Source organism: Eubalaena glacialis, chromosome 4 (assembly GCF_028564815.1).
Source record: "Eubalaena glacialis isolate mEubGla1 chromosome 4, mEubGla1.1.hap2.+ XY, whole genome shotgun sequence".
In the NCBI taxonomy this organism is placed as follows: Eukaryota; Metazoa; Chordata; class Mammalia; order Artiodactyla; family Balaenidae; genus Eubalaena; species Eubalaena glacialis.
The window spans coordinates 131,825,343-131,851,649 of record NC_083719.1 but is presented as its reverse complement, the minus strand read 5'-3'; the positions used below and the strand labels follow the sequence as shown (position 1 = coordinate 131,851,649).

Here is a 26,307-nt window from a genome sequence, read left to right as displayed (position 1 = left end):
CAGTAGAAGCGCAGTCTTAACCACTGGACTACCAGGGAAGCCCCCCACATAGGCTTCTTAAGGAGCTCAAATGAGATACTTTAAGTAAAATACTTAACCTGACACATAATAGGGCTCAATAAATTTGAGAGTATTACTTTTAGAATGAGAAGAATACCTACTTCATTCTGTTGGTGGTATATAAATAATTAACATACAACACCCTACAAAGTCTAGCACAAGATAAACACTGGTAGCTAGTATTAACTTTAAATTAGGCCCTCTGAACAGTTCATCTCTCCTGTTCTCAAAAAAAAATAAACAGTTTGAACTGTTTGAATTGCATAAACTTCGTATTATACAATTTCAAACCTTCCTCTCATGTTTATAATCATGATCATTTGTTTCTATGAAGTTGTAATTCGTGGGTGCACTAAGTTTGTCAATTTCTTTGTCTATGAGAAGAGGAATTGGCATACTTCATCTCCAGGGTCTCTCCAAACCTTAATTCTTCTTTCATCTCATGGATGACAGCAGGATTACAGAAATATGAATGCCTTGGCTTCTCTTTAACTCTTCAATGAAACCACTACTATACGAAACAGTCTGAAAGACTGCTTGAGGGTGAGGCCCATGCCTTCTATATCCCCCATATCTAGCATAGTGTTTTATACTCCTCAAATCCTCAATACACATTCAGTGAATTAAATACAATGGCTAATAAATTAAACACATGATGAATTAATAATGACAAAGCTTTCTGAATGCCTACAATACTTTCAGGGCTCAAATGCTTCATAAAATGAATTATCAAGCAAATACTAAACAACTGTAATCAAATTAAAGTAAAATATGATTACAAACGGGGTCTTTAAATCAGAAGTGTACTAAATCAATGTTTTATGCGCCCTCTCCTGGCCAACTATTGGAATAACACTAAGTTAAAGCAGGAAACGAAGTCCTCATAAGGTACAATTGAAAATAAAATTAATTCAAAATTTAAGGCTTTTTTTTTTTTTTTGCCATGCCACTCATCTTGCAGGATCTTAGCTCCCCGACCAGGGATTGAACCCAGGCCACGGCAGCGAAATCACTGAGTCCTAGCCACTGGACCACCCGGGAATTCCCAAAACTTAAGGCTTTTATGAGACCATTTTATGTAAGAAAGCCTGTGAAGAGTCACTAAAGAAAACAAATTCAAGAAAAGGAAGTTGGGGGACTTCCCTGGTGACACAGTGGTTAAGAATCTGCCTGCCCCATCTCAAAAAATCTACAAACAATAAATGCTGGAGAGAGTGTGGAGAAAAGGGAACACTCTTGCACTGTTGGTGGGAATGTAAACTGATACAGCCACTATGGAGAACAGTATGGAAGTTCCTTAAAAAACTAAAAATAGAACTACCGTACAACCCAGCAATCCCACTACTGGGCATATACCCTGAGAAAACCATAATTCAAAAAGAGTCATGTACCACAATGTTCATTGCAGCTCTATTTATAATAGCCAGGACATGGAAGCAACCTAAGTGTCCATCGACAGATGAATGAATAAAGAAGATGTGGCACATACATACAATGGAATATTACTCAGCCATAAAAAGAAACGAAATTGAGTTATTTGTAGTGAGGTGGATGGACCTAGAGTCTGTCATATAGAGTGAAGTAAGTCAGAAAGAGAAAAACAAATACCATATGCTAACACATATATATGGAATCTTAAAAAAAAAAAAAAGGTTCTGAAGAACCTAGGGGCAGGACAGGAATAAAGACGCAGACATAGAGAATGGACATGAGGACACGACGATGGGGAAGGGTAAGCTGGGACAAAGTGAGAGACTGGCATGGACATATATACACTACCAAATGTAAAACAGATAGCTAGTGGGAAGCAGCCACATAGCACAGGGAGATCAGCTCAGTGCTTTGTGATCACCTAGAGGGGTGGATAGGGAGGATGGGAGGGAGACACAAGAGGGAGGAGATATGGGGATATATGTATATGTATAGCTGATTCACTTTGTTATAAAGCAGAAACTAACACACCATTGCAAAGCAATTATACTCCAATAAAGATGTTAAAATAATTAATTAATTAATTTAAAAAAAAAAAGAATCCGCCTGCCAAAGCAGGGGGACACGAGTTCGAGCCCTGGTCTGGGAAGATCCCACATGCCATGGAGCCCGTGCACCACAACTACTAGAGAATGTGCTCTAGAGCCCGTGAGCCACAACTACTCAGCCCATGTGCCACAACTACTGAAGCCCACACACCTAGAGCCCACGCTCCACAAGAGAAGCCACCGCAATGAGAAGCCCGCGCACTGCAACGAAGAGTAGCCCCTGCTCCCCGCAACTAGAGAAAGCCCGTGGGCAGCAACGAAGACCCAATGCGGCCATAAATAAATAAATAAATTTATAAAGAAAAGGAATTAACAAATGATAGCATGGGTTATTGCTAGAATCCATTTCCTTCTGTAAAATTTCTTCCAACAAATATTAGACTTTAACTCTGCCTAGAGCTCTAGCTTACTGTTAGCATTCTAAAGAATGAAAATAAGTTAAAATCTTAAAAAAAACAACAAAAACAACAACAACAAAAAAACCAAAAGGCAACCAGGATCAACTTTTATCATTTTGAAACTCAAATATCACTACTGGTATTTACTATACCCTCTCATTTACTAGGAAACCCAAATCCCTTTAGCTTCACTGCATCTCTGTAAATTGGGTGAAGGAAGGTAGGCATGAACCACCACTCCAGAGCGCTTGTACACGAAACACACACAGGTTCCCACAGTACGGTGAGATTGCCTGAGCTCAAGCAGAAAGTGAATGGTATGCTGGAACTAGCATATGAATTTCCCTTCTCTCATTATTCTGGTGTTTTCTATCTACAAATACTTGAGGATTAAGTTTAAGTACCATGTTTCAAATCCTGCCCATAGTCATTAGGCATTGAAGAGTAGCAGATACAAGCCAAATTTTAGGATTAAGAGTTAACTCAGATAAGACAGAGTATCTGAAACTTCCTAAAGTCACAATTTGACAGAATACTTCCTCTTTGTTCCTCAAAGTTTACTTTGAAATTTAGTACAAGGTATACTCAAGTCCCAAGTGAAGATAATACTGGCCTCAGGCTCAATCTTAAGAAACTCATGTTATTAGATGCATCAATGTAAAAAGTTCTTTGTTCCAAATTTACTTCAGATAACATTAATCCCACACTTGAGGCTGAATAAAAGAACATACTCCCTCTTGCCTCCATTAAAATCTAAAATAAAAAGCTGAAGTGATATGTATATTCTCATAACTCAATATAATTTTAGTACTTTGTGAAAGTCAAGGACAATCAAACAAGGAAACAAGAATTTAGCAAACAAAAAAAGTGAAATCCCAGCAACCATGGACCATGATAAGCTCAGAGTTTTTCCGACCTCGGCATTATTGACATTTTAAGCAGGTCATTCTTTGTTGTGAGGGCTCTCCTGTGCCTTTGTCATAAGGATGCTTACTGGCATCCCTCACCCTCTACCCACTAGATGCCAGCAGCACCCCCTGCCTTGTGACAATCTTGCAGCGCCTCCAGATGTTGCCAAATGTCTCCTGGGGGGAGGTGAGAGGCAAAACTGCTCCCAATTGGAAGTCACTATTAGCTAAAGCAGCATTAAAACAAACAAACAAAAACAAAACGACAGTGCTAGTTTTTGCAGACTAGGGAGCATGACCTCTCTGTTCCAAAAGGTTCCAGTTATCACGCCATACACATGTGGATGGTTAGTAAGTCAGATTTTCTCACTCTGTAAAGCAATAATGACTAAATGCCTAAATTTTACATTCTTATTCATAAGAATAAGTGGGCCCTTAAGGCTGCCTGGCATTCCTACTGTATTTCTCTAGTCCATTTACTCTCCTAGCCCCTGCAGACAAACTTCATACCTCCTCCTTGCTAGTTAAACCTCCCATATCTCCTCCCTCATCCTCAGTCTCAGCTGATAATTGTGCTTATTCCCTGAGAAAATTGAACAATCAAAAGAGAACTTCCAGGGGACTTCCCTCAGTTAAGACTCTGAGCTCCCAATGCAGGGGGCCGGGGTTCAATTCCTGGTCAGGGAACTAGATCCCACATGCATGCCACAACTAAGAAGCCAGCAAGCTGCTACTAAGGAGCCGGTGAGCTGCAACTAAGGAGCCTGCCGGCCGCAACTAAGAAGCAGGCGAGCCACAACTAAGAAGCCCGCATGCTGCAACTAAGACCCAGCGCAACTAAATAAATTTAATTAATTAATTAATTAATTGTTGCTTTAAAAAAAAAGAAGAAGAGAACTTCCACAAGCTCCCACCACCTAATCTATATACCCACCGGCATCCATAGGCATACACACTTACTATCTTCACTTGTTACTATGAATGCAAGTCTATGCCCTAATCAGGACCAATCTCGTCCCTTGCTCCCTAGGTCCCATTTCTTCCCATCTACTCAAGGGCACTGCTTCGGCAATTCTTTCTTCCCCCTTTAAATCATCAATTTTTCTTCTCTATTGGAGCACTACCATCAGCAAACAAATATACTCTAATATCTCCCAACTTAACTGTCCCCTGACCAACTCCCTCTAGCAACTGCTGTAAAACTCCTTGATTGAGTTACCTAAACTCCCTGTCTCTAATCCCAGTCCTCCCATTCATCCTTAACCCTCTCCCATCATTCCACCAAAACTGCTTTATCAAGGTCATCAAAGATATCTGTGTTGTAAAATCCAGTGGACAATTCTCAGTCCTCATCTGAGAATGATCTAAGTATCCCTGGTAAAAGGGCTCTCTGACTACCCAACAATTCCGGTGTTGGAGGGTGGTTCCTCACACCACCACTAAGCAACGCTCTGACACCAGCTGGGTGTCCTACAGTTAAATTCAATTCTGACACTACCTGGGGACAGCATCACATTAGGGGCTCTGTCCCACAAGACCACCCTCCACTTCAGATGCCAATTACAAGCTCAGGTTGTTACCTGTGCTTCTGACCAACTGGCTATAAATCAAGAGGTTCTCATGATGCCCTTCTTGGGTTTGATTAATTTGCTAGACCAGCTCACAAAATTCAGGAAACCCATTTACTCACTAGATTACTGATTTTTTATGAAAGATAGTAAAAGATACGAATCAAAAGCCAAATGAGGAGACACACAGGGCAAAGTCCCAAACAAAGGAGCTTCCGTCTTCGTGAAACGTGGGGCCCAGCACAGTGGCACATAGAAGCATTCTGGCTCCCCACTCAGAAGCTCTCTGAACCTCCTCCTTTTGGCTTTTTATGTAGGCTTCATTACATAGGCAGGATTAACTAACTCATTGGCCTTTGGTAACTGATTCAACCTGCAGTCCTTCTCCCCTCCCGGGAAACCAGGAGGTTGTGGGACTAAAAGTTCCACCCCTCTGTTCATGGTTGGTTCCCCTAGCAACCAACCCCTATCCTTAGGTGCTTCCCCAAATTCACCTCATTAACATAAACCCAGTTGTGGTGGAAAGGGGCCATGTCAGGAATAACAAGACACCCATTTCACTTTATGGCTCTGAAGCCATAAACTGAGGACAAGAGAACAAATATGATGACAAAAGAAGCTCCCATAACCCTATGGCTCAGGCAATTCCAAGGGTTTTGGGAGCTGTGAGCCAGAACCATGGACAAAGACAAAATATACATGAGAAATACATTTTGGCCTATTTGTCATAAATCATAATATCACATCTGGTCACCTGCTCTTCCTTGAGGCACTTTCTTTACTTGAGTTCCAGGACACTACACACTCTGGGTTTTCCTCTCACCTCTCTAGACACTTCCCTAGTCTCCTTTGTTTTGTCCTCCTCAACCTGATCTGTAAATGTTGGCTGCCTCAGGTAGGAATCAATCCTTGGACTCTTGTGCTTTCTATCTACTCTCATAGTGAAGTCAACCAGACTCATGGCTTTAAATACTGTTCATACACTGATGACTCCCAAATCTGCAGGCCTTCTATGAACTCCCAACTCATATATCCAATTGCCTCCTCACATCTCTACTTGTATGCTTACCGGCGATCTCAAACTTAACAAGCCCCAAACTGAGCTCCTGACAGTCTCCCAAAACTTGCTCCTCTGGAAGTCTTCCTACCTCAGCAAATGGTAACTCCACACTTCCATCTGCTCAGGTCGTAAACCCTGGTGTCACCCTTCTTTCTCACACCCCACATCCAATTCATCAACAGGTCCTGTCAGCTGTTGTTAATGCACTGCCAGAATCCAACCATTCACCCACCTTCACAGCCACCCTAATCCAAGCCACCATAATCTCAGACTTGAAATATCCAATGGTCTCTACTTCTATCCTTGCTCCTCATCCCCACTCTGGTCTGTTCTGAACACAGAAAGAGCCACCACCCATAAACATAAGTGCGATCATATCACTCTTATACTGAAAACCCACCAATGGTTTCCCATCTCACTAAGAATAAAAACCAAAGTACTTACAATGATCCATAAGGCTCTACATGATCTCCTATTCCTTCTTCTGACCTCATCTCCTACTACGATCTCCCCTCCTCACTCACTGCTTTTGACCATACTAGGTATGTTCCCTCCTCAGGGCCTTTGCACTTATGTTCCATCTCTCTAGAATGGTGTTCACCCAGATGTTGGTATGCCTTGACAGCCTGCTCCCTGGTTTCTTTCAGATCTTTATGCAAATGCTATCTTAATGAGGCCTTTCCTATCTAAAACTGCAACCTCCCTCTTGTATACACACACTTCCTATTCCCGTTCTCTGCTCTCATTTTCTCCTAAGCAGTTGTCACTATCTAATATACTCTGTATTTTACTTATTATTTGCCTCCCTCACTAGATTGTACACTCCATGAGAGCAATGATTATGTTCTTTGTTCACTACAAAATTCCTAGTGCTAGAATAGCCTGGCACACAGCAGGCACTACATACATATTTGTAGAATGAATTCGAGAATACAGGGGACAGCCAGGTAATATAAATAAGAGGGCTGGGTATAGGTACCTATGTAAAAATTTCACACTTGGTTGGAAAATGAGGAAAACTGAAGAATATACATCCCATCTAAAGAGTGGTACACTCTTCTGCTCTAGAAAATTGTTGCCATGCTTTGCAATGCATAATAGAATCTAGAAACCTATATTTTTATGAGAAAGCTACTACTTTTTAAACACTGATTGAAAAAGAAGGTTTTAAACACAATATAACATACAGACAAAACATATCTGTAGGCTTGATTCATCAGACAGATCTCCAATCTGTAACCTCTCGGGGTAAGATAGCACAGCCCCAAAGTGGCTATTTAAAATGTTTCATTCTTCCCTGCCCCCATGTTACTCTTCTTTTTCATGATATAGCACATATTTATTCATTTATTTTTATTTTTATTTATACTTATATACTCTGGGGAGTTTCGCCCACTATAGAGGGGATGAGAACAAATTTAAAAAGTCACAATTCTCAGCAGAACAATTTTTAAAAAGAATCTGAGAATAAATCAAAAAGTTTATAAATATATTATTGTTCAACCTCCTAGTTCACAGATCTAACACCTTCCCTCAGAAATGCTAGTGGAAGCCTCTGGTGTCAATAATCATGTGAAAATAAGGCATTAAACCTTTCAGATCACTACTGTATCATTCAGAGTAATAACAGTCATATTCTAGTGAGTAACTAACTGCATGGGTATATAGAGCTTCTAAAGCCCTCATTTTGTCCTAAGGAATACTTAAAAGAATTTGTATAATCAGCATAAACTATTCTATTACATAAAGCTGGAAATCTGTACCTATACTTAATTTGCCATTAGGATTCCTTCTTGGCACTGGAGTGGAAAAACCTGAATCTCAATTTCTGGCAATCTCTCAGACTACAACTTGCATCTGTTCAGGCTGACTGATGGTTCAACTTACTGATCAAGTAATAAGGATAGGGTAGTACAGGTACTATTCTAGGTGATGGGAATGCAAAGAGACATAAAACCTATTTCCAGCCCTCAAGTGATTTAAAATTTAGTTAGAGAGATAAAGGATTAACCATAATGTGCAACAGGCATTAAAATGTCAGAAGAAGTCACAGGAGGGCTGGGGTAATCAGGATGGCTTTGAGGAGTTGGGGTCTGAGCTGAGTGTTGAACAAAGTATGGACTTCCACATGCAGAAACCTGGGAAAAGAGCACTCCAGGTTAAAGGCATAGCAAAAGTAAAGGTGTGATTTACAGGGCATCTTTCTGAAAAAAAAAGACCTGAAGATGATACAACAGACCTCTTTTGAAAGAGAATACAGTGGGCTGAATGGTGGCCCCCAAGATATGTGCACATCCTTACTCCCAGAATCTGTGAATAATACATTCTATAGAAAAGGAGGTAATTAAGTTAGGGATCTTGAGAGGAGGAGCTTATCCTGGATTATCTTGTTCGGCCCTAAATGTAAGTCTGTTTTTCTTAATGAGAAAGATGCAGAGAAAGTTTTGAAGCAGAAAAAAGGAGGGAAAGGTGAGGTGAAGACAGAAACTGGAAGAGGCAAGGAATGGATTCTCCCCTATAGCCTCCAGAGGGAGTACAGCCCTACTGACACCTTGATTTTGGATTTCTGGCCTCCAGAACTGTGGGAGAATAAATTTCATTTGTTTTAAGTCACCCAGTTTGGGGTAATTTCTTACAGCAGCCCTAAGAAACTAATACAGAAACCTTTCAGATCCATGAGTTAGACTTGAAGGAGATACAAACTCTAATTGAAAGAAGAGTCTTGAGAGTGCTTTCAAAGGAATAAAGTGTCACATAAACAAGAGACTCACTAAACAAACATAAATATTATGGAATTGAAAATGTCCATCTATAAGGTCTCCTTGTTTTAGCGCATGGCCATTTTAGGGCTTATTGTCAAGCCTCAATACTGGTCAATTTTTCTTTTTTCAAAAGTAAATATCAGGGAACTTGCCTGGTGGTGCAGTGGTTAAAAATTTGCCTGCCAATGCAGGGGACACAGGTTCGATCCCTGGTCCAGGAAGATCCCACAAGCCACAGAGCAACTAAGCCCGTGTGCCACAACTACTGAGCCCGTGCTCTAGAGCCCACGAGCCACAACTACTGAGCCCACACGCCACAACTACTGAAGCCCACACGCCTAGAGCCCATGCTCCACAACAAGAGAAGCCACCGCAATGAGAAGCCCGCGTACCGCAACAAAGAGCAGCCCCTGCTTGCCACAACTAGAGAAAGCCCGGGCACAGCAACGAAGACCCAGTGCAGCCAAAAATAAACTAAAAAAAAAAAAAAAGTAAATGTCAGGGAATTCCTTGGCGGTACAGTGCTTAGGACTCCATGCTTCCACTGCAGGGAGCACAGGTTCAGTTCCTGGTCAGGGAACTAAGAACCCACAAGCCACACAGCGCAGCCCACCCCCCTCAAAAACAAAAAAGTAAATGTCAGCATACACTTGATTTCTATTTAAATCCTTTTAACTAAAACATTAAAATAAAAGATCATTAAATTATACCATTTTGATCATGGTTTGTGGTTCTTGGGGACTGTTGTCACTTTTAGGAAATACAACCTGAAGTGATTAGGAGTAAAGTACCATAACGTGTACAATTCACTTTCAAATGATTCAAGGAAAAAAGCATGTATATTTATAGAGTGATGTTTACAACTGATGAATCCAGCTGAAGGACACTGTAATCTTTCAACTTTCCTGTAGGACTGAAATTTTTCAAAGTATATTGAGGAAAATATTTCACCCATTAACACAAGGGTCACTGCCTGACACACTTTCCAACATACTTTACACCACTAATCATTATTGTGTAGTTACGTTTATTATTGTGTATCATTATTGTCCTTTTGTTTAGTTATGATGTCCCAGTGCAAAGATTCCTATACTAAGGATTATGAAATTACAAGCCAAACTATGAATGTGATATGCATTTTTCTGGGAACATTTCTTGTGGCTTTCGTCATACTCTCAAAGAGGTCTGTGACTCAAATTTAAGAACCACTGTCCTAAAGGGCAAGGAATCACAAGCCCTCAGATCATAGGATAAGATTTATTTAAGAGAGCACAAATCAGCGGGGCTGTCAAATCTGCCGACCATGGCAATCAGAACACTGAAAGCATGGATGCATAAAAACAAGAGATAATTTCTACCCCTTACACTGGAAAAGTCTCTTAAGAGTGACTCAACTGAATAGGCTAATGTATATTTCAGTTTCTTATCTTCCTGCCAATTGTTCTACAAAAGTAGCGCTGATAGATGAAATACGTAATCTCATCTAAGAGTGTTAAGTAGCTACTGATTGGTTCCAGCATTAAATCTGATTCCTCTCAAACAACTTCACAGCAATATCATCCCCTGTCAAAACACCTCCACAGTGCCGGGCGCTAAAATAGACATTTAACGTATTAGTCTCTTAGTTCTCACAACCACCCTTGAAGTTAAATATTATCCTCATTTTTTGATATGAGGAAACTGAGCCTCACAGAAGTTAAGCAAATGGCCCAAGACCACAACACTTGTACCTGACAGAGACCTGAAATCCAGCTCTATCACCTGAAGCCCAGTGTTTATTCAAATATATCACACTGTTCTCATCATTTATCCACCAAACTGCTGATTCATGACATTTCCAACTTGGTTTTTCTTGTGGAGAATTTTAACCTATGTACAGCTTAGTAACCAGTGCCTTCAAACTTTTAAACCACCAAAATATACTCTTCACTCTTTAAACTTAAACTCACCTCTTCCAGAAAGACTCCCCCGACAAACCCCTTCAGGGCTCATCACTCAGTCCCTCCCATGATGTGATACAGCACTATTTTAAGCCAGAGAATTTTTTGTTTAGATCCTAGGTTTGCCATGTAACCTTCAGTAAGTCACAAAAATTCCCAAATGCTTGCATCAGTAAAATGGGAGACTTGAAATTCAAAGGTTGGAAATTGTCAGTCTGCTACCAAATATGGCCTGCAGAAAAGTTTTATTTGGTCAGCAGCATTTTTTTAATCCAATTCAATGCCTTTAGAGGAGAAATGCACTCTATGACTGCCACAGGCCCTACCACTCTCTTTTTACAAAGACCACTTCTCCTAGTTCATTCATTTCTATTACCTGTCTGGCAATTGGTATGTAATTACATTTCCAACCACTGAATTAGATATCTCTAAAATTTTACACGGTCATCATAAGCATTAGTTACGCCTTTTCTACTTAGTTTTCATGTGGTCATTTCCCCACTAGAAAGTTCAGAATGGGGACTTGTAAAATCATATAACTTCAAAATTAGAAAGAGCCTCCAAGATTACCTAGCAAAATCCAACCCTTTTGTATTACACAGATGACAAGACTGAAGCCAAACTGCTTTAGTTACTTGCTCAGAGCTTCCCAATATAAGTCAGTGTGGGACAATTTAAATCAACAAAAATCAACAAAATATTCACTTTGTGCAAGACCCTATACTGGAGCTACAAAAAGAAACAAGAAGTGTCCCTAACTGTCCAGGATACACAAGGTAGCAGAGGACACAGACACATATATATGAAGCCATTATTTAAGGAACACATACTAAAGGAAAGGAGAAATTGATTTCTTTCATTTTTAGTGAGATCATGAAGGGGAAACAGTTAAAGAGGAGTCTGAATAATGAGAACTGCTGTTATTGACAGAAAGTGAGGGAAAAGCATGAAAAACCAAGAAACAAGTAAAGGCACAGCATACTCAGAAAAAGTAAGTGAATCAGCATGGCTGGGGGTAGAGTGATAGAAGATAATCTACGAAAGCAGTGAAGACAAATCCTAAGTGCCAGTACTTCCTACTTTCTTCTTTAGCCCACCTCTTCCTCCCTCGAGCCGAGAATCTAAGACAAAGCTAGATATAATGGGAACTCAATAGTAGTTTATAATGATAAAAACACTAATGGCAGCTAAGATTTAGGGCGGGATTATTATACACCATGCACAGTACAAAACACTTCATAAGCCTTATCTCATTTAATCCTGATTAAAAATCTATGAGGTAGTACTAATTTTCCTCTCATATCATAGAAGATAACTGAAGCTTAGGAAGAATAAGTAACTTTTCCAAAATCGCAGTTAAAATGTGGACTCACACTCAACTTATCTGTCTCCAAAGTCTATGGACTAAACCAAAATTAATGTTAACAAATACATCGATCAGAAAATTTACAGATTATCAACCTCCAAAGAGCCACAGCTGTACTACAGAAGAAGAACAATGAGAAGGGAGCAGAGGAAGCCTCTTGCCAGTACTGACTTCAGCTACGTTCCCTAACCTTAAAGAACGCTTTGTCCTGAGGTCAAAGAATGCTCTAAAAATACAGTATAAAGCTTCAAAAGTCCTGTAACTGAGGGACCTTGGGCAACTTACTTTACTTTGCGGGCTTCAATTTCCTTGTCTGAAAAAATGTGTATAGCAGTACCTACACTACGTAGGATGCTGTGAGAAAGAGATAAGGCGTACAAAGATTTTAACACAATGTCAGGCACGATGTAAACCGCATCTGTCTACAATACAGTCCCTGCCCATATAAGCAAATAATTACAGAGATAACTAGAAAAGTACGCTCCCAATTTGGGTGGGAGAATCTAACCATATCCAAAAAGATCAGAAAAGAGTGTTCAGAAAAGACATTTACAACGTCCCTTCGGTCATAGATAATCCTGATACCCGCAGGGCTATGCAATACGGCGGTGAAAACACAGGGTGGCAAAGCAGAGACTCTGGCTGTCTCGTTCGCTAGCCTCAGAGCCTAAACCAGAGCCTGGCACTTAGGCTCTAAGTAACTGAGACTATGAAGACTGAGGCTTGGACCCTTCCCCAACTCCGAGACGAAAGACTTACCCCAAGGCCAGCTTCCCCCTCAGATTCTGCATCCATAACGCACCTGCAATATCAACACACGCCGTCAATTCAGACTCCCACCTCACTCCCTTCCTCCACCCATCAAGAAATCCTTACCCAAATGATCCAGTATTGCCGCCGCCATCTTGCTCCCTCCCTCTACGGAAGCCTCCGAGTTCAGAGGCCGTGTGGGCAAAACGCATGCGCAATTCTCCGGATTTAACCCCCTCTTGTCGCGAGACCGAGCCGCACCGACACCCGAGGTGTTGTCATGGAGACCGTGAACACGCGGCCGGCGCTTAAGGTGTGGTCAGACCAGCCTTGCTTGGGAATGAGTTACTTAACAAAGGTCAAAGACTAGCGAGTTTCCGAAAATTCGTCGGGATCCAGAAAAACTGCGAAGCCTCACCTCACAAATGGTCTGAAAGAATTAGGAAAACAGAGACCGTGAACCAAGCCAACTAACCTGGGAGGGCTTCAGTTTTCTCAAAAGAACTAAGTATCCCTACAGCACAGGCTTGTGAAGATCACTAGAGATTGTGTGAAAGCTCTTTTAAAGAACAAACCTACAAACTACTATGTATAAAATAAATAAGCTACAAGGATATTTTGTACAACACAGGAAATATAGCCAATATTTTATAATAACTTTAAATGGAGTATAATCTTTAAATATTGTGAATCACTATGTTACACACCTGAAACTAATATTGCAAATCAACTATACTTCAATAAATTAATAAAAATAAAGAACAAACAGTTCAAATACAAAGTATGATGCTAATCTCCAGGTTGACCTCCAAGAGATAAGAGTTAATAATCAGCAGGCACTTGCTACCATATATGGCCAGCAGGCATTTCACTAAATCTCATGTATTCCCCACAGCAATCCAACTAGACCTGTATTATCAGGTCTTCAATTGAGAAAAAAGATTTAGGATAGGTTAAAGTCTCTCAGATAATAACTGGCAAAAACAGTGGTCAATCTAGGGTTGGGTGCCTCCAAAGTTAGTGCTCCTACCCACATCCGAATATAAATGTATATATATATAATCTCTTCATTAGCATAGATAGCTCAGGTTTCGTTTGCTACATATGCAAGAGTTCCAGGTACCCAATGCAAACAAGCAATACGGAGTAGAGGAGTGTAAGCGCAGAAACTGAGCATTTTAGGACGTTTGAGTTGGAAGGAAACTTTGGTTCTTTTTCCTCCACAGCACTTAACACTTACAGTCCCTTCATAGAGTTGGCACTTAATCAGATCAACAGAGAGTCACTCTATTCTGCTGCTTCTTGAGTATCAAAAACCAGAGCCAGAATTTCCACCCAGTTGCAGAAACCCTTGTTTTTGCTTTCTGATTCGAACTTTTATCTTTTTGTTAATTGGCTTCTTGTAGATACGTTTAAAGCATCTCCAGAGCTACCAAGGCGCCCCGGCACATAGCTTTAAAAAAATATTTGATGGGATAGGGTTGAACAGGTCCAGAGAATAAATCAGCAGTGCGGGGAGGTGACTCCATCAGTCTAACCTCTTAATTAACCTTCCTTGCTGTAGCAAGTGACAATACCTAACCAGCAGCACCAGACTCTCCAGCCGCAGGCGGCATTGGTGGGGCAAAGAGCCGCCCGCGGGGCCCAGCCTCTCCCAGCCCCGAGACCGCAGGAGCGGCGCGCGCAGTGAGACCTGGACCTCCGCGCGCGCCGTAGCGGCGGGCCCCAGGAGGCGGGGCTCTAAATTAACCCCGCCCCCTTCCCGGCTCCGGCGTAGGGCTAAGAACTGTCTGCCTCAGAGCCTGCTTCCCTCATCCCTGGTTGCTCGTGATCATGGGACAGGAACCGCGCACGCTGCCGCCCTCCCCTAACTGGTACTGCTCCCGATGCAGCGATGCCGTGCCCGGGGGCCTCTTCGGCTTCGCGGCGCGGACCTCTGTCTTCCTTGTCCGCGTGGGCCCGGGAGCGGACGTGATCCCAGGGACGTCCCCATTTCGAGGTAATTCCCCACCTCTTGGTCCCAGCCTTCCTGCACTAATTGCGTTCCCCAGGGGCGCCAAGTGGGCGTGTCCAGCCACCCCCCTCTCTATAGATGGGGAAACTGAGACTCGGGCAGGGAGAAGGGTCTGCTCACAGTCATCTAAACTGAGTCGTGTCCCGGTCTCCAAGGTTGGCTGTTCACCACGCTGTGGCTGAGTGATCCCGCCTCCTGGCGCTCTCACGTGGATCCGCTGGCTTACTGAAAAGTTATCCATGTGTCTCGCCAGGCATTTATAACACCTAGGCCTTCCTCCCCAACCCAGTGCGTGCGGGCCCCCTGAGAGCCTTCCTGGGGTTGGGTGCTGCCTACAGCTCCAGGTCCTAAGAGAGATCTTACAAATATATGATACTCATTTCTGTAAGATGAATGACTTGAGCCGGATGCTTTCAGGCTCCGAACTAGGTTTTGATTATGCCTTGGGATATGGCATGCCAGATATTTATTCTTTTCCAAATGACTTCTGGCCAGATCTAAATAGGAATCCCTTTTACATTCTTCACTTGAGCTGCTCCTCAGCCTAAGAACTAGGCACATCAAGTGATATGAATGGTATTTTACAGTTGAGAAGACTGAGGCCCAAGAAGATAAAAAGACTTGTCTGAAGTCAGGTGGCAGAGCCAATACCAGCACTTGGGGTTTCTGATTGTGAGTCCCTGGAAATTTTTGTTATTCCATGGGATAAGTGAGGCCCCAATCACCATCTAACAACAGAAGGATTCTGCCAGGAATCCTTGGTAGCACTTTAATCTGGAGTCTGGTTTTGCTTGAAGTCATAGGGGAGTTGGTGGGACACACCGAAAGGGTGTCTGGCTTCACGTTTTGTCATCACCCGGGTCAATACAACCTCTGCGCCACCAGCTCCGATGACGGGACTGTGAAAATCTGGGATGTAGAGACAAAAACAGTTGTGACGGAACATGCGCTCCATCAGGTACCATGACTTGCTGGTTTCTCAGACCATTATTATTTATCTGTGCCAGAGTTCTCTTCCTTCAAGTATAGTTTTGCTAGCTCATCTGTGCAAGGTAACTTTTATAATTGTGTTTGTTCATTAGATTAGAAGCTCTATATTGTAAGGTACCTCAAAACTTTTTTGGAAGGAGATGCATATAAATCAGAGGTCAGCAAACTGCACTGCTGCCTGCTTTTGCAAATTCTTTCATTGGAATACAATCACAGTCATTCATTTAAGTACTGTCTACAATTTTAAGTATTGGCTGCTTGCACACTACCGTGGCAGAGTTGAGTAGTTACAACAGAGATAATATGGCCCACACAATCTGAAACATTTACTCTCTGGCACTTTACCATGAAAAAGACTCCTGATATAAACTGTAAGTGAATGAAACTTGTTTCCAAACTAGATGATTAATTGATAGACCTGCCTAGAGAATGCAGGAAAGGACTCAGTTAATCTTAGTAAGAACTTTGCATTAATCTGTCAAAGAAAGAAATTTTTTAAATGGCTCTTTGATCCCCAGTAGCCTAAATTCTCCTATCATTTGGTTATAATGTAGTCCTGCTCTACAAGTGGTCCTAACAGTATTTATTAAGTACCTATAATGTGCCTAGCATTATACAGGTTAAAAACTAAGTAAAAAAAATTCAGCATTGACAAATGAAAAGCAAAGATATCTTTGTTTTGTTTTAAAGCATACAATATCAGCATTGCATTGGTCTCCTCTAGTAAAGGATTTACTAGTATCTGGAGATGAAAAAGGAGTAGTTTTCTGTTACTGGCTTAACAGAAATGACAGCCAGCACCTCTTTATAGAACCCAGGACAATTTTCTGTCTTACTTGCTCACCTCATCATGAAGATTTAGTAGCCATTGGGTAAGTACTGTGCCATCTGCATTGATGATCTATTTTTGTTTATGATCTTATTTTGCATTTTCTTTACCTTCTCCTGTCGCTTTATTCCTCAGAGAAAACCATTTACAGGTATGAACCACTCTCCCTTCACCCCTGGTATCATTTATTCTTGTGACCTCTGGGTCCTCACTGTCTCTCCCATTCTATTTTTGTTTCCTTGGTTTCCATGATACTGTACTTTACTCATTCTTCATATCTGATTTCTTCAGTCAACCTCCAAATGTCAGAAATGTCCTCTTTCATCTTTTTTCCCTCCATACTTACCCTTGGTTATAACATTTACTCCCAAAGTGTCAAATGACTCAGCTCTGTCTCTGGTTCTCAGCTCTCCCACTCAATTGGGAAAGTGATCTGGCATTGGGATCTGTCTCCCCAGTGATCACCAAGGTTGTTTCACACGAGCTGCCTGAGAGCGCAATCCCCACTCCTTCACCACTCCATTTACTTCTCTCCCAAAGATGTTCATTCTCTCTAGTTTGAAGACTAGACATAAGCACAAGAATGTAGGAGGAGAAAGTTCAACTGGAGTGGATTCAAGAGACTGGGAGGGGAGGTAGATACACATGGAGACAACTTTTCCACAGTTTGTTGTGACAACGTGCATTTAGACGTGAAGCCAGAGGAGGTGTATGGGGGTCAAGGGAGTATTAAATGGAAGATAACAAAGGCATGTTTTTATGCTGATGCTGAGGCAGAAAAGGGGGAGCCTGTGGCAGGGGTGAACAGTTAAGAATACATGAGTGATAATGGGAGGTCAAGAGGGAACTGGATCCAGACCACAAGTAGAAAGAACAGCTGAGAATGTGGAAATAGGTGCAAGTAGGTTCACAGATCTTGTTGGAAGAGGAGGGCGTTTCATTCTGATGGCTGCTGATTTTCTTAGTGAGGCAGAAAGAGGTGGAGAAGAAGTCAGAGGTGGAGTCAAGTTCAGGGTGGGGAAGGAGCTGGATTCAGGAAGAAGGTATGAAAACAGTCATCTCAGAGAAGAGGAAAATGAACTTACTGAGAGAAACTGCAGGTCCTGTGGTCCTGGCTGAGTGCCAAGCCAAGGATCATGGTCATGAATTTTAAGTAAACTACTCAAACTGGTTGAGAAAGGAGATGGTTGGATTAAACCAGGTTTGGGGTTTTGTGGAGTAAATACCCCTGAGAGAAAGGGGGAACAAAGGAGATAAGGGTGTTTTTTAAGGAGTGATTATAATGATGGATCATGAAATCTGCACTGCATGGGGAGAAGGACAGGAAGACAGGTGTGGGTGAGTTAACAGTGAAAATGGAAGGGGCCTGTGATCGGAGGTCTCCATGAAATGGGAGCATTGTCTTGGTGGGAGTACAAGAGAGGGAGCAGAAAGGGTGGTAGGCAGGGGTCAGAGAAGGGTGAATCAAACTGACCTTGAAAGATGAGCAGGAATTCAGAAGAAGAGAAGAGTCTTTCAGGTGGAAGACAATCAAACAGGATTGAATCAGAATTTGTTTTTAGAGGTTCTTCAAAACAGTCCCTGACATCTTGACTGAAATTGCAAAACAGGTTGATCACATGACTATTAGGTTATATATCTTGATGGTTTTTCAAAGTCTGTGTCTTCAGAGATTTGATATATTCTATGATTTCATTTTTTTTAAGTAAAGCTGTAATGGGGAAAAATTTTTTTTAATAAAAGGAGAAAAATAAATAAAGCTGTAATGGTATTTTTCCCTGTAGGACTGTCTAGTGTATAGGAAATGTAAACAGGTATGTCCACTTTGGAGAGCAATTTTGCACTTTCTAGTAAAGCAAAAATGTGTGTATCTTAACATCCTATTACTAGGCATCAAACCTGAAACTGGCTTAAGTGTGTATAAAATTATTAATAGCATTTTTTGCTTGTGATAGTAAAAACCAAATGGAAGCCCTTCAAAAGGAAAATGAGTAACTAAACTTGTGGTATATTCATACGGTGGAGTACTATGCAATAGTATAAACGACTGACCAGGAACTAGAGTTACACGTGTCAACATGAATGACTCACAAAAAGAATGAGTGAAAAAAGCAAGCTACAGAAAAACAGACAACATGATACCATTTATATGAAGTTTCTAAACGTACAAAGTAATTCTGTATCTTATGTAGGAATATATACAAAGAAAGGCTAGGACTAATGTAACACAAAATTTAGGAATAGCAGTTTACCTCTGGGGAAGAAAGGGAGAGAGGTTTGATTGGGGTGGGATGTACAGAGGACTTCAACTGTATTGGTAATATTTTTTTTCTTAAGCTAGAGAGTAGATATTTCTTGTGTCTGAAATACTTCATCATTAAAAAAAAACTATTACAATTTCTAAGTTTCTTCTGAATTCAAAAAATGACAGCCTTGGAATATCCAGATCTAGAAGTTAGAATTCTGCAGCTTTTGTTAGAAAAGTAAGATCATTTGTAAAACTAAGGAGATATTTTTAGTTTATTAGGACAAATTCATTTCCAATTAGGGAAATTGCTGGGCCCCTGTCAGAACTATTCTTCTGTAAGTTCCTCTTGAGCACAGGCATGGTCCACTGTTTGAGCTTCGTGCCAGGCAATGTGTATAGTATAACTTAATGCCAGGAGTTTGGCATGGGGGAGGGTTTTTTTTAAAAATCAGAAAACATGAAATAAGTACTTTGGAATAAGGACAGAACAAGATTATTTCTTGCTCTTTTTCCTTCCCCCCACCCCAAATGCACTTAACTTTTAGAAATGCACAATAACTCCTAAGCCAAAGTGTTTCCTAGAAAGACAGTCTGTCTTCATTTTTCAGTAATATTTCTAACTCTTGTTTTTTAGCTACAAGGATGGCATAGTGGTTATAATTGACATCAGCAAGAAAGGAGAAGTTATACACAGGCTTCGAGGCCACGATGATGAGATCCACTCCATAGCCTGGTGCCCCCTGCCTGGTGAAGATTGTTTATCCATAAATCAAGAGGAAAATTCAGGTAGAGATGATTTAAGAGGGTTCAGTACTCTTTAGACCTAAAGAACAAAGTGGGTAGAATAGTATAATTTGAATTATGTTTAAAACTAGATTTTACAGATCAAATCTATGAAAACAGTAACTAAGTTTCAGGAACCCTTGCAAACTAATTTTTCTTTGGTAAGTGCATGTTTAATGCAAATTAAAAACAAAATTACCATCTCTACCCTAGAAGAACTTGAAATCCCCAATGGGAAAGTTATAGCACAGACTCCAGTAAAAAAAGGCTGCTACTTAGCCACTGGAAGCAAAGATCAGACCATTCGTATCTGGAGCTGCTCTAGAGGCCGAGGTAAGACTGACATTTAACGTTTCCTTTGTGATATAACCTATTATCAATCCAGTAGAAGTAGAAGCTTATTATTTCTTGTTGTCCTCAGTGTGTGTCATCTGTCAGAAAGCAGTTCTTTACTTTTCTATCCAGAAAGTTTTAGCCTGGGCTAGAACTCTCTGCACTCTGAACATCTGGCTTTGGTGTTGGCAATGAGGTTTTCTATTGCATTCACAGAAAGATCACTGTTTGGCCTGGAGGGCAAGATGTTTGTTATGAGAATGGGAATATCTGAACTTGGCAAGGCCTGGATCAAAGGAATGGAAAAAATCTCTAGAGCTAGAGCTTTTAATGCACAAATGCAGAATTAATAATGTATACCTAATATAGAAGTACCTGTTTAAATGTAAAAGCTCACTTTACCCAAATTACAGAGACCCTCAGTCATCTAGCTTTCCCAAGCTTCTCTTCGAACAGAACTTTTACCTTAAGTTTATATTGAATAGATTGAGAGGAACTCCAGGCAGAATGAATTCTACCTTTACAGTGAAAATCTAGCTTTTCTCTTTATAGCAGTCTTCTTTCTCCAATTTATGTAAAACCATGGAAGTTTTTTCATCTTTGTCCAAATGCATTAGTACACGTAAAGCAAGTAGCACAGTGCTTGGCACATAGTTAGGGTTCAGTCAGTGGTAACTAGTAGTATAATTTTGGAAAGCAGGATTTTTTAAGGTTTGTGGACTGCTTTTGGACACACTTTGGATGATACTCCCTAGTGGGGACAACATCGGGCTAGGAATCCCTCCAAAAGGGTAATCTCTGAACTTACAGGTGTCTAATACAATGGTATTCAATTCTGGTCCTGCAGCAGAATCAGCTGTAGGTGCCTGCACCACACCTCGAATCTGCTGAATCAGAATCTCTAGAGGTAGAGCCCTGGCATATGTATTTTTAGAAGCGCCACTGGTAGTTCTCATACACAGTAGGGACTAAGAACATCTGGTCAGTAGCATGTCAGGAGTGGAGAACTTACCACCGCAACTGCCAAATTTGTCCCCTTTGTTGGATTTCTTGCCAACTAGAAGATGGAGTCCTACTCTCTGTCCTTCCTACCCTCTGTCCTTCCAACTTTGAAGAATCTTGGGTTGTGTTACCACCTGGGTTCTCAATCCCAGTTGGAACCTTATTTTCCCAGACACACCATATTTTTAATGTTTAAGTTGCCAAGACAGCCTGTAAGAGCTTGTTTAACCAAAATTTGCTAGACTAGTATTAACCACTATATGCGTAAATTTCCATGAGAAAATGAGGTCTGAATTCTAAGCAACCAAACTAACAAACTTTTAAACATGAACTGTGTTGTGAACTGCTGGTGGCTTCATGCATGCACTTTCATTGTCTTGACTGTCCATGGACCTTCTTTTAATCTGCAGGGGTGACAACTTTGAAATTGCCCTTTCTGAAGAGAAGAGGAGGGGGTATAGACCCAACTGTTAAAGAGCGCCTTTGGTTGACACTCCATTGGCCCAAGGGTCAGCCAACACAGCTGGTATCCAGCTGTTTTGGGTAAGTCTTTTTGGTCATGCTCTCTGACATATTTTGTTCTCCTCTCTAGCCTCAGGAATTCCTGGGCTTCTCTTTCTAGACACAGAAGATGGAGAAAGCAATGACTAAGGTTTATATTATAATGGGCCATTTGTAATGGAAAAATCATGGAACTAATACCTGTGCTGTCTAATAAGAGTTGTGAAAAGATCAAATAAGTACAGCCTGGTGGTTAAGTGTGGACTCTGAAGTCAGGCGGAACTGAATTTCAGAATCAGTCTGTTACTTACCGGCTGTTCATAAGCAAGACCCTTCACTTTTCTGAGCTTCAGTGACTTCACATGAAAAAAGGGGAGGATATAAGTGTTTCCTCTCTCTTAGGATGATTATGGCCATTCATTAAGCAAAATTTATTGAGCACCAGCTTCTAGTTGCTTGAGATGATAAGTGAATTTAACAGACAAGTTCCCTGCTTTTAAATGAGGTAATACAGGCAAATCATATAGAAATACCCCAAAGTGTTAGTCACAACCCAACTACCCCCACTGCTCCAAAAAAGACATACTATGTCTTAAAGCCTTTGTGGCTCTGCAAATTATGGTGGCATTTTATAATTAAAACTATTAGGAAAATCTGTTCAAAAGGTAGTCCAGTACATTTGTATGATTCAAAAAGAATGAAAGGGTACAGTAAAGCTCCCTTTTTGTTTTTTGTTTTTTGTTTAATATTTCGGCCACACCACACAGCTTGCGGGATCTCAGTTTCCCAACCAGGGACTGAACCTGGGCCACCACAGTGAAAGCACCAAGTCCTAACGACTAGACCACCAGGGAACTCCAAAGCTCCCTCTCCACCTCTGTGTTCGCTACTTGGTTCCCCTCCCCATAGGCAGTGACTTTTTTTGGTTTTGTGTGTGTTTTTCCAGAGATATTTTGTGCCTATTTCAGAATATGTAATTTTTATCTCTTTAAAGGAACAATGAACAGAAATTATTTTGCAGCTGAGGGCCCACACTCTCTAGCCCAAAATCACTTGTTTTCAGATTGCTCATGAAAGAGAACTAATACTTGTTTTTCCTTCACAGAGGTGAACTGCTACTATGGGATCTCACTCAGTCTTGGAGACGGAAATATACCCTCTTTAGTGCTTCATCAGAAGGGCAGAATCATTCAAGAATTGTGTTTAATTTATGTCCTTTACAAACTGAAGATGACAAACAGCTGCTGCTTTCCACATCGATGGACAGAGATGTAAGAACAGCTTATTTTGCATTCAGCACTGTACAGCAGTGATTGAGGACTTGCATGGGATTAGAGGGCTTTTTCAAACCATACATCATTTCTCACACCTCACCTTGCCCCCACGTTCCAATTTCAGAGTTACTGTTACTGATTAGCATTAAATACATTAGCAGCAGAAAAGCAGGGGAAAGCTGAGGAACCACAAGGTGCCTTTTTGTTAAAGCAGGTACAACAAGGAAGAGTAGGTGTGTCCATGGAAGGCTGTGTGAGATCATCAAGCCTTAGCTTTCAAGTACCCTTGTCTATGGTTCAGGTAGCACAGCCGTCTGCTCTCGGCACAGTCTCTGTAAGAGACAATTGTCTTTACTTGAGACACCTTTCTGTTTTACAATAAGCTAGGCTTGTTTGACAGACCGTTTTCTTCCAAGTCACTGTTAAACAAGTGACAATTAAAAACTTAGCAGTCCTTTTCCACTGGCTATGATAACATATTTTGCCTTTGAAGATAACGATTCTGGTTCTTCCACTGTCCTGAGGCCACCTTTATCCTTTTTTTTTTTTTTTGAGTTTGCCAAATGAGAAAATTACCAATGCTGTAATACAGTGATACAGTAGAGTGGAAAGGCCGCTGAACTCTGGGAAATAGGAAGCCTGGGTTCTAGTTTATTGTGCTTTCAATTCACTTGGCATCTTAGGGAATAAATGTATTCTAAGATCCCTCTGAGCTCTACAATTTATAACTGATTTTTTTTTTTCTCATTCCTACTGGAATAGTTAAGTTACATTATCCTGATGTACTCTGAGCCCATCCTATTTGAAGTGTTGATTGTTTTTCCTGTTTCTCGGACCTTCTTTATAAAGACCCTAACCCTTAATCTTTTCAGGTAAAATGTTGGGACATGGCCACCCTGGAGTGCTGCTGGACCCTGCCTTCCCTTGGTGGGTTTGCCTACAGTCTGGCTTTCTCTCCTGTAGACACAGGCTGTTTGGCAATAGGCGCTGGTGATGGCATGATCCGTATATGGAATACATTCTCCATAAAGAACAACTATGATGTGAAAATTTTTTGGCAGGGTGTCAAGTCCAAGGTTACAGCGGTAAGGATGCTTTCTTTGAGCTTGCCATGAACTTTTTTCAAATAACTAATTCTCTTTTAGAGAATACCTATTCATATAAATGAACTCTGTTGGGAATTCAGACTTCTTCAAGGGTATTTTCGATGCAATTTGAAAGTGGAACAGCAGAAGGACTCTCTCTGACCAAACCCGTTACATACCTCCTAATTCAGAAATTTGGCTTTGTTTGTAAAATTAAGGTTTTGTTCGAGTCACACTATTTTCTAATAGTAAGAAATTAGAAATAACCTGGATGTGCATTCATAGGAGATACATTAAATTATAATATAACCACATGGGGAATAGTATTAAACTATTAAAAGTGATAATGTAGATCTTTCTTTGATGTGGGAAGATGTTAATGATTCATGAAAAAGGCAAATTATAAAACATGGAATGCAGATTATAAAACAATATGTATAATTTTTTTGTTTTTCTTCAAAGTGATATCTTTTTGTTGTGGCTATTTAGTCTAAAAGCAATAAAGGTTTGTGGTTCAAAACGAAAACCATAGTACAGAAGTGTAGGAAGCAAAAAATGTTTCCTACCCCACCCTTGACTCCATTCTCCCACTTCCATCATCCAGAGAACCACTGTTGACAGTTTGTGATGTATCTTTCCAAGCTTTGTTAATGATGAATAGAATCATATTTTCTAAATTGTTCTGGAATCTTTTATTCCCCACTCAACAATGTATCATGCACATCATTTAAATGTTTGAACCTATTTTGTTTTTTCAATTATATATAAAGTTCATCCACAAAAAATGTCTAGAAAGATACAGAATTGGCAATGGGGTGTTTTGGATGGTGAGATTACAGGTGACTTTTACTTTGTTTTTAATACTTCTTTGTTTCTCTCTTTTAAATAATGAGAATTTGTTACTTTTAAAATTAGAAGACAGAAAGAACAAGAAAGTTTTCCAACTGAACACCTGAAGTATAACCTAAGGATTCCCTTAACACTGCCCCTTTCCTCATTTTTTTGTAGCTGTGCTGGCACCCAACCAAGGAAGGCTGCTTAGCTTTTGGAACTGATGATGGAAAAGTGGGATTGTATGACACCTACTCCAACAAGTAAGAAATAGATGATTCCTATTTAGCCCATTGACCAAATTGTCAGTGAGTTAATTTTGAGTTCATAAACCTGGATGTATATCATAATAGGCCTGGGAAGCATCTTTAAGATTCTGACACTGAGACTAGGCTTAGAACTCAGAATTTTATTTAAAAGATTTTTTTCAGGTCATGGTGCTTCAGCCCATCTGACCTGTGGGAACCACTAAAATAAACCATTTGCTTTTGTTTTCCCTCAACATTTTTTTACAAAAGTTTTCAGGCACTGAAGAATGTTAAAAGCCGAGAACAAAGAACATCTCTGTACCTTCCATCTTGATTTACCAGTTGTTAACATTTTGCCATACTTGCTTTATTTGTCTACACTTAAAAATTAACAGTAATCCATAATATGAGCTAATATCCAGTGTATATACAAATTTCCTCATTTGAGCCAAAAACGTTTTCCCTAGTGGTTTTTTTTTTCAAACTTTTTCAATCAGGGATCACACATTGTATTTTGTTATGTCTTTTTAGTCTCTTACTCTAGAATAATCCCCCACTTCTTTCCATAACATTGCCTTTTCAATTTGAAGATTCCAGATAAGTTGTTTTGTAGCATATTCTGCATTGTGGACTTGTTAATTCTTTGTGGTGACTTGTAACTCATTTCACTATTCCCTGTATTCCCTATATTCCTTGTATTCCCTGCATTTCCTATAAAAGAGCTGCACTGTCCATTACAGTAGTCTTTAGTCACAGGTGGCTACTGAGATGTGCTGAGTGTAAAACATACTCGAGAGTTCAAAGGCTTAGTCCCCAGAAAAGAATGTAAAATGCCTCAGTAATTATTTATTTTCATTATATTTTAAAAGATAATACTTTTTATATACTGAGCTAAATAAAATACATTCTTAAAATTGAATTTCACTTGTTTCTTTTACTTCTGTTAACTTGGCTACTAGAAAGCTTTGAGTTGCAGATGTGGCTCACAGTATAAATCTACTGGGCACAGCTAGTCTAGATGCTTGATTAGATTCCAGACCTGCACTGTTCAGTTTGGTAGCCACTGGCCATGTGTGGCTATTTATCCTTAAAGTAATTAAAAATAAATAAAGTTAGAAATTGAGTTCTTAGTTGCATGAGCCATATTTCCAGTGCTCAAGGGCCATATTTGGCTAAGGGCTACTTTATTGGACAGCACTGTTCTAGGCCAGGGATTAGAGAATTATGGCCCATGAGTTAAGAATAGTTTTATCTTTTGAAATAAATGAAAAAGAATCAAAAGACTATTTCACAATGTATGAAAAGTAAATAAAATTCA

General features: G+C 40.4%; 2 protein-coding genes across 6 annotated transcripts in view; one reads left to right on the top strand and one right to left on the bottom strand.

Annotated features, from left to right (window-relative positions):
- The window catches only part of MRPL22 (mitochondrial ribosomal protein L22), a 36,214-nt gene extending 23,073 nt beyond the window's left edge, over window positions 1-13,141 (bottom strand). The window contains exons 1-2 of one of the 2 annotated variants that reach the window (XM_061189907.1): window positions 12,978-13,141; window positions 12,861-12,903 (exon numbers count right to left, since the gene is read on the bottom strand). In XM_061189907.1, the coding sequence (XP_061045890.1) occupies window positions 12,861-12,903; window positions 12,978-13,005 (71 nt within the window). In that variant the 5' untranslated portion in view covers window positions 13,006-13,141. The remainder of the gene's footprint in view (window positions 1-12,860; window positions 12,904-12,977) is intronic. The other variant, XM_061189905.1, reaches the window with a different exon arrangement.
- A 1,483-nt stretch (window positions 13,142-14,624) lies between these two features.
- The window catches only part of GEMIN5 (gem nuclear organelle associated protein 5), a 41,963-nt gene continuing 30,280 nt past the window's right edge, over window positions 14,625-26,307 (top strand). For all 4 annotated transcript variants that reach the window (XM_061189902.1, XM_061189901.1, XM_061189904.1 and 1 more), the window contains exons 1-9: window positions 14,625-14,850; window positions 15,663-15,823; window positions 16,546-16,727; window positions 19,567-19,718; window positions 19,929-20,048; window positions 21,461-21,593; window positions 22,657-22,822; window positions 23,698-23,910; window positions 24,919-25,004. In XM_061189902.1, the coding sequence (XP_061045885.1) occupies window positions 14,685-14,850; window positions 15,663-15,823; window positions 16,546-16,727; window positions 19,567-19,718; window positions 19,929-20,048; window positions 21,461-21,593; window positions 22,657-22,822; window positions 23,698-23,910; window positions 24,919-25,004 (1,379 nt within the window). In that variant the 5' untranslated portion in view covers window positions 14,625-14,684. The remainder of the gene's footprint in view (window positions 14,851-15,662; window positions 15,824-16,545; window positions 16,728-19,566; window positions 19,719-19,928; window positions 20,049-21,460; window positions 21,594-22,656; window positions 22,823-23,697; window positions 23,911-24,918; window positions 25,005-26,307) is intronic.